The sequence below is a fragment of the Trichomonas vaginalis genome, chromosome V (genome assembly GCF_026262505.1).
Source record: "Trichomonas vaginalis G3 chromosome V, whole genome shotgun sequence".
In the NCBI taxonomy this organism is placed as follows: Eukaryota; Parabasalia; order Trichomonadida; family Trichomonadidae; genus Trichomonas; species Trichomonas vaginalis.
Window position 1 is genome coordinate 11,595,068 of NC_067207.1, and position 12,645 is coordinate 11,607,712.

Below are 12,645 nucleotides of genomic sequence, written 5' to 3' on the forward strand. Positions count from 1 at the left end.
TAAATCAGATTCAAGATGGCAATAGTAGTATTGTAGGGAGTAACGATAGAACCCCTCAAAATCGTAAGAATGAATTTCCTCCCCTAAAATATATGTTTGGTGATATTATCGAGTCCTTTTACTCATAATAAAAATTTAAATTTAATGATAAAAATTAATGAAGCGCAGATTTTTATGAGGCGAGGAAAAATTCAAAAATTCCGAAATGGCTATTCAAAAAGGATTCGTAAATCTCTATAACTATAAGATTTTAATCATAAATCAATAAAAACAAAACTAAACATTAAGATTTTCTTTCACAACTTTATAAAGTGAAATATTTCCATGTGTAAACACATGGGTGAACAACTCTGACTGGCTAACTTGTTTTCCAAAGAACATTGTTGAGTTTGCAACAATTGATACGTAATCAATTTTATAATTTTTCAGAACCATCGGATTCGCTATTGATCTGTATAGATAATTAAGATTTCTCTTCATCTGTGGTACGTTTCCACCTGAATATTCTAATAGATTTGTTTGTCCAATAGGAGTATTTCTTCCAGCCAAAATAACGAAAGGATCAAAGTTTCTATCTTCGCTAAAGAATATATCTGATGGATTAGTATTCTTCACTGCCCATTCTGCAGCAAATCTCATATTGTCTGTGAATAATTCTGATTTTTGGTTTCGAATTATCAATGGATTTGATGTAAAACTTGGGGATATGATAGCTACGAATATAGTTAGACCTATTAGAACCTTGTATGGCCGCTTTGACTTGAAAAAATTTGCAATTAATTGTGAAACACAAGCAACAGCTCCAGAATAGAAAGAAGCAATTGCTATAAGATTTTTATCTGGATACTGAACAGTTATTAGTCGAGAACTCAATAGTGAAAATATAATTGAACAATAAATTACTTTTGAAGCTGTTCTTTTCATAGAAATCCATGATAATAAGCTGAACACTAAGAAAAATATAAGACACTCTTTAGCGAATGACCAGATATACCCAGAATTGTGAAATGTAACTAATAATGACCGAGATTGAACAACATCAAGGTAAGTCATCTGTGGGAAGAGAGATAGTATCATAATAACTGTATATATGTATATTTTTTGTCCAACAATTTGCCAACTGTAGAAATTTTGGTAAGGAAAAGTGAAAATAAAAATAAAATAAATAGAAATAACTGTTCCATAGAAAATATCAATTGATCCTGTAAAAGTAAGTGAAGAAATGATAGCTGAAAGCACGAAAAAGCCTTTTCGACGAAATCTGTGACAAAATCCTGAAATTGCAAAGCAATAAGCAAAAATAGAAAGAGGATATGCACATAGATGATCTATATTCATGAATACTTGTGTTGTTATGCTTTCTTTCATTGAAAAAATGAAAATAAAAATGGAAATTATTGTTGCAACGATATATTGTGAAAAAAGTCGAACTAAGAAGGTAAGAGCACTAAATATTCCGACAACATGAATGAATGCTAAGAATTTAAAGGAAAATACTATAGAATAACCGTTATGAACCATGAGAGCTGCATTTATTGGTAAAAATGTTAAAGAAATGAAGAATGTATCTTTATAAAAGTTGGTTTTAAATGGTAATTTGTGGTTATCTCCATAAGCAATTGATGAAACTAATGAAAGTGTTGTTTGGATTTGATTTGTGGTATTTAAAATGACATAGTTTCCTCTTGAAAAGTAAATATTGTTCGTTATGCAAAGTGAAATCGGAATTATGATAAAATAAGGAATGAAATAAAGATATGAAATTCTATTTGCCTTTTTTCGTCTAAATCTTAGGAAAATACTTAGTGGAAGAGTAATGAAAAGCTCTACAATTGATATTTCGTAAGAAAATTCGATAAAATTTAATAATAATATAGTAAATAAGCCAATAATGTTAAAAGCGAGTACAAATGATAATGAAATCATTTCAAAATCAGGAGCATTCCCATTTGTCGCAAAATATATTGCTTCATATGCAATTATTGCACATGATATAAAAATGAAAATAAAAAACATTATAAAAAATAATGATATTCATTAGGTTAGTGTTAGTTTTATGGTATTTTGTTAGGAATTTTGCTATATTATTGATTCTATTCCCTATACTCTAGATAAATTTCATTCGAAATTAAATCTTTTCATTTTATTAAGTCAAAATCATGCAAATTTATTGATTTCATTAATAACGAATTATTAATTAGCCGCATTATAGCAAAAATTTAAAAAAATGAAAATTCATGTAAAATGTAAAGAATTGATGATTTAATATCCGGATGTCTTCATGAATAAAAATAAGATTGGTAAAATAAATTGCCAAAAATCCGAAATTTGAAAAATTATTTTGTAATTTTTTTGAAACCTGAATATAAAAAGAGTTTTATTTAGATTAAATCAATCAAATTTAATAGCAGCACCAGCCCTGGCTTGGTGAATTCTTTGGATCAATCTGAACTGTTTCAGCGGCGTCTTCTTCATGAGTTCTTGGTTTCTCAACAAGACGTGTAACTAATTCTTCGAATGCCTGCTGAACACCTTCGTTAGATTTAGCACTAGATTCGACAAAAAGTGTAGCATGCTTACGAGCAACATTTTCTGCTTCTTCCTTTGTAACAATCTTATCCTTATACTCTGGATCCTCCTTTAAGTCGCATTTGTTACCAACAATAAGCATCTGGCAGTCGCTAGTAACATTACTATTTAATTCTGGGATCCAAAGGCTCTCGAGATCTTCAAGAGACTTCTTATCAGTTAAATCGTATACTAAGATTGCACCATCAACTTTTCTGTAAAACTGGCGAGTGATTGTACGGAATTTTTCTTGACCAGCTGTATCCCAAATAGCTAATTTAATCTTTTTATTGTTAATTTCGATGTATTTCTGTTGGAAGTTTACACCAATTGTTGGATCTTGCTCATGGAAAAGTTCTTTGCAATAGCGGGTGATGATAGCTGTTTTTCCAACACCACTATCGCCTAAAAGAATGATCTTGAATTGGAAATCGTAATCTGGGGCTTCTTGAGCCATTTATAGAAAGGTGACAGACTGACATTCATTCATTACGATTATTTTTACATGGCTACAAAAATTAGCCAATCTATTGATCAGAAAAATTGTCTGAAATGATTAAGAGTGGGTAGAGTTATTAAGAGATATGGAATGAAAAATGTTGGAAATATGATTGAATATGAATTATTGCGTTACCTCAAACCGCTTAATCAAAGCAATATTACTTGTATCTTTGAGACTAGGGAGTAGCAGTATAGCGCATGGTGTAAATATCTTATTACGAATATCTAAAGGAGTTCAATAATAAATTATCCACTTAGCATTTAAAAGAACTCTCAATCACCAATGTGCTTTACAAGTAAAAAAATTCTGATATATTGCAACAAGGCCATAGAATTGGAGTGAAATTTGATACTGCTTCTTTATAAACAGAAGAATAAGATGGTGATGCATTGGCATAGTTTCTGATTGCATCTGCATCTGATTAATCAATCTAATTAAATGAAAAAAGATTAAACAGATTGATATTTTTTAATAACAAATATAAAACAAAAAAATAAATGAATGCACCAATATTTTTATGGTGTGCATCTATCAATTTCATTATCAAGTGATTCGAGTTCTGCACGCAAAAGATTGACCTGATGCTGCAAATTATCTTCGCATCTGCCAACTGGTTTCCTCTGATTAATTCTTCTCATGATATCTTTTGCGACCATGCTTGCTGATTCTGTTTCTGATGCTCCTACAGCATATCTCAACTCTTCAAATGCTCTTATGATTTCTTTGATCTCTTCTGGTGACAATGACTTCTTTGATGAAATTTGTTGAGCAGCAATATTGCGAATTCCGATAATTTCGCATTTAAGCTTGGAAACAAGTGAAACAAGTCTCTGGTTTTCCTTCTGTAAGTATCTTACTTCTTCAGAGTTGTTTTCGTTTCCATTATATTGAGATGATTTTCTTTGTTTGTAGCTAGAGAATTCGTTTGCGACGTATCCAACTTTGGCTTCAATGGATTCGATTCTTCTTCTAACACTGTCTGCAAATTCCTTCTTTTCGCTCAATTTTAGATTCAAATCTTTGATAACTGACCTCAAATCATTGTTTTCATCAATCAATCTGGATATTTTGCTCTTGTCATCAGAATTATCATATCTCTTTTGACGTTCGAAGTCAATTAATTTTTCGTAATCTGAAATTGAACGTTTGAGGCTTTCAATCTCTAATTTCATTTCTCTATTTTCAGAAATGAGTTTAATAGTCTTTTGGTCAATAGTATCATCATTAACAGACTTCTTTTGACGCTCATTATCCAAAATGCGCTGAGATTCCGAAAGTTGACGCTGTAAATCAGCATTTTGACGTTGTAAGTCAGATACTTGACGTTTCATTTGGTCATTATTATTTCCATTTTCAGCATCTTCCATCATATCACGCATTTTCATCAAAAGTTCGATATTCTTTTCTTTCAGAGTAGTAACTTGTTCAATAAGATTTGATTTCTCATTATCATTTTTAGAAAGTGATAATTTTCTTCTTAATTCATCATTTTCTCTGGTTAATTGTTCAATTGTATCCTGGTCAACATCAGTTGGTTTAATTTGAGTTGCTTCAACAAGATCACTGTTCTTTCTTCTAAGTTCTCTGTTTTCGCTCTTCAAATTATCAATAGATTTTGACATTTGTGATTTTAGTTCTTCAATTGTTTGTTTAAGATCTTCATTTTCCGCTTTGAGACGAGCAGATGATCTGTTATTTTGTAATCTATCTATCTTCTCCTTTAAATCTAAGTTTTCGTTCTTAAGTCTGTCGATTTCTTTGCTGACGTTTTGCATTGATTGATCTTCTAAATCTTCTATTTCTTGTTTCAATCCTGCGTTTTCTTTAACTGTGGATTGAAGTTGTGATTGACTTAATTGATACTTCGAATCCAAATCAGCAATTTCTTGTTTGAGTTGACGATTTTCGTTTCGAAGTCTTTCTAATGACCTGTTCTGTTTTGATTCCATTTCGGCTTTAAGTTCTTCATTCTCTGCTTTCAATTTTTGGATTGTTTTAGTTTGAGAACCATTATTTCCTAGCTGATTCTGAAGATCTTCAATAGTTTCACGGAGTTCGTTGTTTTCATTGCGAAGTCTATCAATAGATCTTTGTTGGCTCGAAGAGATAATTGACTTTGATTGAGCATCTTCATAACTTTGCTTTAAATCTTCATTTTCTGCTTTCTTTTTTTCAAGTAACCTTGAGTTTTCAAGTGACTTTGAATGTAATTCTTCTATTGTATTTCTCAAGTTATTATTGTTTGATTTTTCACGATCAAGAGAGTTTTGTTTAGCATGTATCTGATCTTCGAGATCTTCTATTGTTTCTTTAAGTTGTGAATTCTCTTTCTTCAACTGAGAAATTGAATTTTTATGTTTTTCTGTGTTTTCATTCACTTCTTGTTTGAGATTTCTGTAATCATTCTGTAATCTTTCAAATGAAGATTGAGCCTTTTGTGTATTTGATGCTTTTTCTTCTGCAGTTTGGAGCTTATCTTTAAGAATATCGTTATCTTGTTTAAGAGATTTAATTTGTTGTTTCAAACTGTCAACTTCTCCAGCAATTCTCTTTAAATCATTGTTTTCTTGTTCAAATGATGTCTTTTCTTTAGTTATTTGAACTGTTTGGTTTTGGATTTCGGAAATTGTTTGTTTGAGTTCTTTATTTTCATTTTGAGCTGTTTCTATTGACTGCTGATATTTGAGTTGATTCTCATTGATCTTTGATTTAAGTCTGGCATTTTCTTCCTCAAGAACTGTAAATTGTTCTTTTGAAGGACGTTCTGAAAGTAAAGAAGCTCTCCTTTCGAACTCGCCAACTTTAGTCTTGAGCCTGGCATTCTCTGATGTAACTGTTCTTAATTCTTCATGTGTTTGTGCTAATTCGTCATTGATTCTTGTTATTTCTTCTTGGTAATCTTCAATTTTACTATTCAATGATGCAATTTTACGAATATTAGAATCTGATTTGGCTATTTCTCCTTTCATTTCTGAAATTGTTGTTTCGTGTTCTGCATCTTTTTCATCAAGTTTTGCTTTGAGTTCTGAGTTTTCTCGCTGAAGAGATCTCATTGATTTTTCGATGCTTTGTGTCTTTTGATTTGCAAGTCTAAGTTCTTCATTAAGATTTTTGATGTCTTCATTTGCATCGTCAAGCTGTGATTGTAAGATTTGTTGTGATTTCTCTAGCCCTTTTGTCTTCTTCATGTCTTCTTGAGAAATTTCAAGTGATTTTTGAGCCTCATCCTCAAGAATTGAAATTTTATGCTGTAGCTGTTCATTTTCGCGTTGCAATTGAGAGAGTTGACTCATTCTGATATCATCCGGTCTGATTTCTTCTGTTTTAGTATCTACAGATGTTACAACAGTCTCTTGTAATTCGTGATAATCGTTTCTCAATTTTTCATTGTCTTGTTTTTGTTTTTCGAACTTTTGTTTGATTTCTTTTAATGTAGAATTAAGTTGCTTTATTTCTGTTTCTTTTGAATCCATATCATTTTTCAAAGATTGTATTTTTCTTCTTAAATCTCCTGATTTGTCGCGTTCGTTCAATTTATCTTGTAAATGTGAGTTCTCTCTTTGTAGTTTCTTAATCTGGTGTTTTAATGATTTTTCATTTTTTTGTAAATCGACGGATTCATTGCTTGATTTTACTTTTTCTTTGAAAATTTTTAGAACGCTATCGATATTATCGACTTTTTGGCCGAATTCTTGCTGAATATATGTATATAAATTATTGATTGAAGTAATTGTAACGGAATAACTGTTTGTATCATTGATATATGCTTCTTTTAATTCATTATACATCTGAATTTGTTGCTTGAATAGCTCATAAAGCGATTGTAAAACTTGAAAAGTATGTGATGGCTTGTGATACTTGGAATGAGTGGATATAAACTCTTCTATGTCTTGAGTTTGCTTTGATATTTGCGCCTCAAGCTGTTTGAAACTTTCACTCGCATCATCACGATTTTTCTTATGAGTCATATGATTTTTTGGCGGAGAAAAAGACGTTAACACTTCCTTTAAAGTTATAACTTATATGGATTGAGTCGCAATTTGATGGTTAATTAAATTTATATAATGAAATTTGTGCTCTTCATATTTTTCATCCAAAATCCTCAAATCTTTGGCAATGTTTTTAGTTGATTGCATTTTACTGCAATGATACAACTATCTCAATATTATATTCTATTTCTATGCTATTCTTATTAACTAATCTTACTTCTTATTCAAAAAATATCATGGACTTGGAAACAGCTGTGTCATTCATAGAATAGATAAGAGCATTCACAAAGTTAATGAGAAATTACTGAAGAATACGATATTATTGTGGTATCGAACAAAATCAAAAAGATTATATGCTAAAACTTATGAGTAGAGATATCATGAAAGATCAAACTATATTTAATTCATTAATGGTAATAAATATTCACAATATGAATCTATTTTTTATAAATGTTGCCAAATGAAGGAACATTAATTCAGAACATTGAAAAAAATGTTGCAGAAATTTTAGCAGCTTGCAAAGATGATCCTGCAAAAACCGAGATTGCTCGAGTTAACTTCGAATTGCTAATTACTGTAATAAAAAAATTCGAAAAAGGCCCAAGATACTATAATGCAATTCTAGAAGATCAGGATGCTGCACAAAATAATCAAATGCAGTCTTCATTCCAAATGCCTGTTGAAAAGAAAGGAGAACCCGACGCAATAAAATATCCAGTTATTGCAGAACTAGAAAAAATTTATCACAAGAAATTAACTACAAAAGAACTTCAGGCGCTGGGGTCAAGTCTTTCGAAGCTTCAAGGTTTGAAATTAAATCGAGATACAAAGCGTAACAAAATTAAGCTTCTAAAATGGTTCAGTACTCATTGGCAAATCGTTCACTCTAAGATTTATGAGTTCGGACTGAATGACAGAAGCAAATGGGATACTCCAAAAACAAATCCTGAAAATCCACCACAATAATTACATTATTTGTAATTGTAGAATTAGAATTACATTATCATTATGTTATTTTCCAAAAAAATAGAAGTTCTCCATCGTTGGCACTTTTTTACGTTTAAAAATGTCAGCATCAGCAAGAAGACTAGCATTTTTAATAAAACAGAATCAACCAAAGGTCTTAACTCAAGAAGAAGCTAATATATCAGCACATAGACTTGCAAGAACGGCGAAATTTGGTTCAACAACAAAATACCAAAAAACGGAGTCTGCAGAAGAATACGCGCAGCGCTTTTTCAGTGAAAATCAAAACGCCGCTCTCGATAAAAGAGATCCTCTTGCAAAATTAGAAACAGTAAATGCGATGTTGAACGATAGAAAGACAGAGATAAATGACAGATTTAGTTACTTATCCCAGAAGAAGGCACTTGTGTTAATGATATATGGTGAAAACACTCAGGAGCTCTTCCAAACTTATGTTCAGATCGCAGCCTTTTATAACGATGATTTCAGGATTCCTAGTGCAATGAGACATCTCAAGAAGGCACAGCAGATCATGCAGCAAATCCAAATTACAAATATTGACCATCTCAAATTTTCTATCGAATATGCTTACGCTGTTATCAATTCTGATGTAGAGGACCAAGAAGAATATTATAGACATGTAGCACAGTCACAGAAAATCATTGCCAATTTCACAGATATCGAGTGTGATGATCAAATCTATAATTACAAGCGCTCTTATCTACTTGCAAGAATCTATAACGGAAATGGACAATGCGAAGATGCAATTACTATGTATGGCGATGCAATTGCTGAATATGAAATGATGACTAACAATGAAACAACAGAAAACACTGCTAGACTCTACCACGAACTTGGTGCTACATATGAGGCAGTTGGAGATATTAAAAATGCCAGAAATTACTATAGAACTGCTTATGATATTTATTCTTCTCTTGAAATTAATGATAAAGCTCAGGAACTTAGTTTATGGCTTGATGAACATGATTCTGATCATCATGCTTATATTCCTGAAGAGGAAGAAGAAGATTATTAATAAAAAAATCTTTATCTATGTTTTTGTTTTACTACTTAATCAATCACATTTTTCCTAATATGTCTACTTAAATATCAAGGACAAATCTGTAATTGATTCATATCATTAAATTATTTCAAATTTGGATGATTTTGAATACAAAAATATGGAATAGCGTAAGCTTGCTTGCATATATTTATCAGACTCTTATTGAGATTGATAACATATTCGTTATCAATTAATTTTATCTTGATATGGAAGAAACTGCATTGAAAATCGATTATGTATGGATAATTACAAATAATTATATATCTCTCAATGTCCAAAATGGAGGCACAATTTTATATCCATTCAAATATCTCATGAAATCAAAAAACTTTTCAGATAATCAGTATTGTTATACTTATGCAATTATGGATTTTATGTGTTTTTCCATTAAACGCATTCGTTGTTCAATTTTGAGAAGGTCTGTTTGGAATTTGAAGAGTATGGTCGGCCTTTTTCGATGACAGAGCAAACAAAGCTTTTCGTTCCAGCCACATTCGTCTCCTTCCGCCGCTCCAAGAGAATCATCAAGCCAAACCAGGCTCTCCTTGAAATCCAGGGTGTTGTTTCCAAGGAAGAGGCCCAGTTCTATGCTGGCAAGAAGGTTGCTTCTGTCTGGAAGTCCGACAAGCATGAAATCATCAACTGGGGCGTTATCACACAGCCACACGGCAACTCTGGTGTTGTTCGCGCTAAGTTCGAGAAGAACCTTCCACCACAGATGCTCGGCAAGCAAGTTCGTGTTATGCTTTACCCAAGCACAATCTAAAACTATGATTAACCTACTTATTAATCTAGCTTTATACAAATAAGTTTTTTTAAAGATTCCCTAATATATCATATCTTTTACAAGTAAAGTTCAATTTTCTTCGAATAATTGAACAATTTTATTCTCAAATACTATAGTTTACGTATATATAACATAAGATTTTTAAAAAAATAACAAAAATATCAAACAAAAAAAGGTAAAACCTAAATTATTGTTGACTATTTGATTTTGAGAGGTCCAAGGTTAACTTCCTGCATGGTTGTACTCCTTGCACAACAGAAAATAATAATTGTAATAATAAGAAGTATAATAAACAAAGAAGCAAAGACAATTCCTGTTATTTCGATGGCAAAGCTCCTGGAAACTCCATCATCTGCATGGCAATACTTCGCTTTTACAAATTTCAGTTTATAAGTGCTTGCAACTTCAATTTTTGGATCTACTGAAAGGTTAACATTGGATATATTAATTAAAGGATCTATGGAAAGGTCTTTGGTTGAAATTTGTGACTCATAATCATTCATGAGTGAGCAATTACCCAAAGCAATGAAAATACAGTTCTCTAGCGTTATGGTATTTACATTGCTTTCGAAACTAAGGATATATCCTGTATCTGAAATGTTATTATGAACGAAATTTGAATAACTCATGAAAACATGGCTTATTTGTGCTCCAAAAACAATATTATCGCCGTTATTATTTACAAATGTATTAAAACTGGCAAAATTTTGTGTTGATCCGCATAGTTCAACTGATGAAAATTGACTTGCTTTGTTTGCTGTATAATTACTGCAATCTAATGTGACAGTTCCGTAATATATGCATACTGTATGCGTAGTAATATCATATGTTTGTGAACACTGTATAAAAGACGTGAAATTTATATAATTTTGATAAAATAAATTCTGATCTAAAGCAACAAAGAAGCCACTAAATGAGTTTGATGCTGAACATTCAGCAACGCAATTTTTCTGTGAAAAGAATGTTGATTGAAGAGGAGATATGTAATAAACTGCGCCGCCTTGTTGAGCAAAGCACTTGTAAAATGTATTATCTAGTAAGTGGAGTGCTGTTTTCGTTGAAAATTGCCCAAAAACAGCACCACCGTATTCATGACTTTCAATATTTAGAAATTTGGATATTGAAATGTAATAGCTTCCTTCACTAGCAGTCATTGTAACTGGATCCTTCCGAAGGATAATAGTTTTCGATGATACTAGATGAATTAATAATGGAAAACAAAGGAAAAACGAATTCAACATTTTTTGAGGAAAAAAGTGGCAATTTGAAGAATTATGCAGAAAACAAATTTTTAAGAGTGGCTTCCGACCAAATTGTCACTTTTTAGCCCAAATGAGAAAATTTCGTAATTTATAACCAAGTTTTTTAAAATCTATATTTAATAAAGATTCTATTTTTCTTATTAAATTTCAAAAATGAGGGGGTGCGGAATCGTCCACAAATTGCCGAAAGGGTTTTGAGTGCTGGCCAAATTTTTATATAATCTTCAGACTTCTCCAAATCTGACACTTTTCGAGGAAGTCCCAGAAAATATTTTTCTAAAAAAAGCGTTAACTTTGGTAAATTTTAATTATTTTTTATTTCTAATGAAATTCTTCCTCGAAAATACCACAAAAATAAAGAATAATATCTTATATAAGAATATTATTTTTTCGCACCATGCGAAATAAGAAATTCAGCAGTTTCTTTACTATTATTCCATGCTGCAACATGAAGTGCAGTTTTTCCATCGTTATTTTTTTCATTGATATTAGCACCATGTGAAATAAGAAATTCAGCAGTTTCTTTACTATTATTCCGTGCTGCAGTATGAAGTGCGGTTTCTCCATTGTTATCTTTTTCATTGATATTAGCACCATGTGAAATAAGAAATTCAGCAGTTTCTTTACTATTATCCAATGCTGCAATATGAAGTGCGGTTTTTCCATCGTTATTTTTTTCATTGATATTAGCACCATGTGAAATGAGAAATTCAGCAGTTTCTTTACTATTATTCCATGCTGCAGTATGAAGTGCGGTTTCTCCATCGTTATCTTTTTCATTGATATTAGCACCATGTGAAATGAGAAATTCAGCAGTTTCTTTACTATTATTCCATGCTGCAGTATGAAGTGCGGTTTCTCCATCGTTATCTTTTTCATTGATATTAGCACCATGTGAAATAAGAAATTCAGCAGTTTCTTTACTATTATTCCATGCTGCAACATGAAGTGCAGTTTTTCCATCTTTATCTTTTTCATTGATATTTGCACCATGTGAAATAAGAACTTCGACAGTTTCTTTATTATTACCCCATGCTGCATTATGAAGAGCGGTTTTTCCATAATTATCTTTTTCATTGATATTAGCACCATGTGAAATAAGAAATTCAGCAGTTTCTTTACTATTATTCCATGCTGCATTATGAAGTGCGGTGTCTCCATCTTCACCTTTTTCATTGATATTCGCACCATGTGAAAGAAAGTATTCCAAAAGGGATGGAATATTAAGAAATGGTGAATAAACAAAGCATTTGTTTATATCATTAGTTTGATCGAAATAAATTAAAAAGTATTCAAGATTATTGTAACTTCCACAATTTTCTAAATCGATCTCTATATTGTATTCATTCATCAAGAATGTAACAAAATCAATGTTGTGTGAAATAATTGCATATTTCATGCATTCTTTATTTGGTTTATGATATTTCAAACATTCACTCATGATCTCTTTGTTTCTTCCTAAAAATGAAAATCTGAGACATTTTTGAGTTATTTCTGAGCTGAATTTT

At 31.2% G+C, this 12,645-nt stretch overlaps 8 protein-coding genes across 8 annotated transcripts; 3 read left to right on the plus strand and 5 right to left on the minus strand.

The window, feature by feature from the left end:
* Nucleotides 1–212: 212 nt before the first annotated feature.
* On the minus strand, nucleotides 213–1,780 carry TVAGG3_0318870 (uncharacterized protein; the record flags this gene model as incomplete). The annotated part of the gene is made up of 1 exon (XM_001581203.1): nucleotides 277–1,077. One exon carries the CDS (start codon nucleotides 1,075–1,077, stop codon nucleotides 277–279), a length of 801 nt encoding a protein of 266 aa, XP_001581253.1.
* Nucleotides 1,781–2,291: 511 nt separating this feature from the next.
* TVAGG3_0318880 (small Rab GTPase RabX8) lies at nucleotides 2,292–3,195 on the minus strand (the record flags this gene model as incomplete). The annotated part of the gene is made up of 1 exon (XM_001581204.2): nucleotides 2,402–3,025. One exon carries the CDS (start codon nucleotides 3,023–3,025, stop codon nucleotides 2,402–2,404), a length of 624 nt encoding a protein of 207 aa, XP_001581254.1.
* Nucleotides 3,196–3,287: 92 nt separating this feature from the next.
* Nucleotides 3,288–7,038, minus strand: TVAGG3_0318890 (biological adhesion protein; the record flags this gene model as incomplete). Its single annotated transcript, XM_001581205.1, has 1 exon — nucleotides 3,586–7,038. The coding sequence occupies one exon, from the start codon at nucleotides 7,036–7,038 to the stop codon at nucleotides 3,586–3,588; it is 3,453 nt and encodes a 1,150-aa protein (XP_001581255.1).
* Nucleotides 7,039–7,509: 471 nt separating this feature from the next.
* Nucleotides 7,510–8,025, plus strand: TVAGG3_0318900 (uncharacterized protein; the record flags this gene model as incomplete). The annotated part of the gene is made up of 1 exon (XM_001581206.1): nucleotides 7,510–8,025. The coding sequence occupies one exon, from the start codon at nucleotides 7,510–7,512 to the stop codon at nucleotides 8,023–8,025; it is 516 nt and encodes a 171-aa protein (XP_001581256.1).
* A 100-nt stretch (nucleotides 8,026–8,125) lies between these two features.
* Nucleotides 8,126–9,061, plus strand: TVAGG3_0318910 (TPR-like family; the record flags this gene model as incomplete). The annotated part of the gene is made up of 1 exon (XM_001581207.1): nucleotides 8,126–9,061. The coding sequence occupies one exon, from the start codon at nucleotides 8,126–8,128 to the stop codon at nucleotides 9,059–9,061; it is 936 nt and encodes a 311-aa protein (XP_001581257.1).
* Nucleotides 9,062–9,536: 475 nt separating this feature from the next.
* TVAGG3_0318920 (structural constituent of ribosome) lies at nucleotides 9,537–10,036 on the plus strand (the record flags this gene model as incomplete). The annotated part of the gene is made up of 1 exon (XM_001581208.2): nucleotides 9,546–9,854. The coding sequence occupies one exon, from the start codon at nucleotides 9,546–9,548 to the stop codon at nucleotides 9,852–9,854; it is 309 nt and encodes a 102-aa protein (XP_001581258.1).
* Nucleotides 10,037–10,072: 36 nt separating this feature from the next.
* Nucleotides 10,073–11,029, minus strand: TVAGG3_0318930 (uncharacterized protein; the record flags this gene model as incomplete). Its single annotated transcript, XM_001581209.1, has 1 exon — nucleotides 10,073–11,029. One exon carries the CDS (start codon nucleotides 11,027–11,029, stop codon nucleotides 10,073–10,075), a length of 957 nt encoding a protein of 318 aa, XP_001581259.1.
* A 490-nt stretch (nucleotides 11,030–11,519) lies between these two features.
* Nucleotides 11,520–12,578, minus strand: TVAGG3_0318940 (cyclin-dependent kinase inhibitor 2C-related family; the record flags this gene model as incomplete). Its single annotated transcript, XM_001581210.1, has 1 exon — nucleotides 11,520–12,578. The coding sequence occupies one exon, from the start codon at nucleotides 12,576–12,578 to the stop codon at nucleotides 11,520–11,522; it is 1,059 nt and encodes a 352-aa protein (XP_001581260.1).
* Nucleotides 12,579–12,645: the final 67 nt, after the last annotated feature.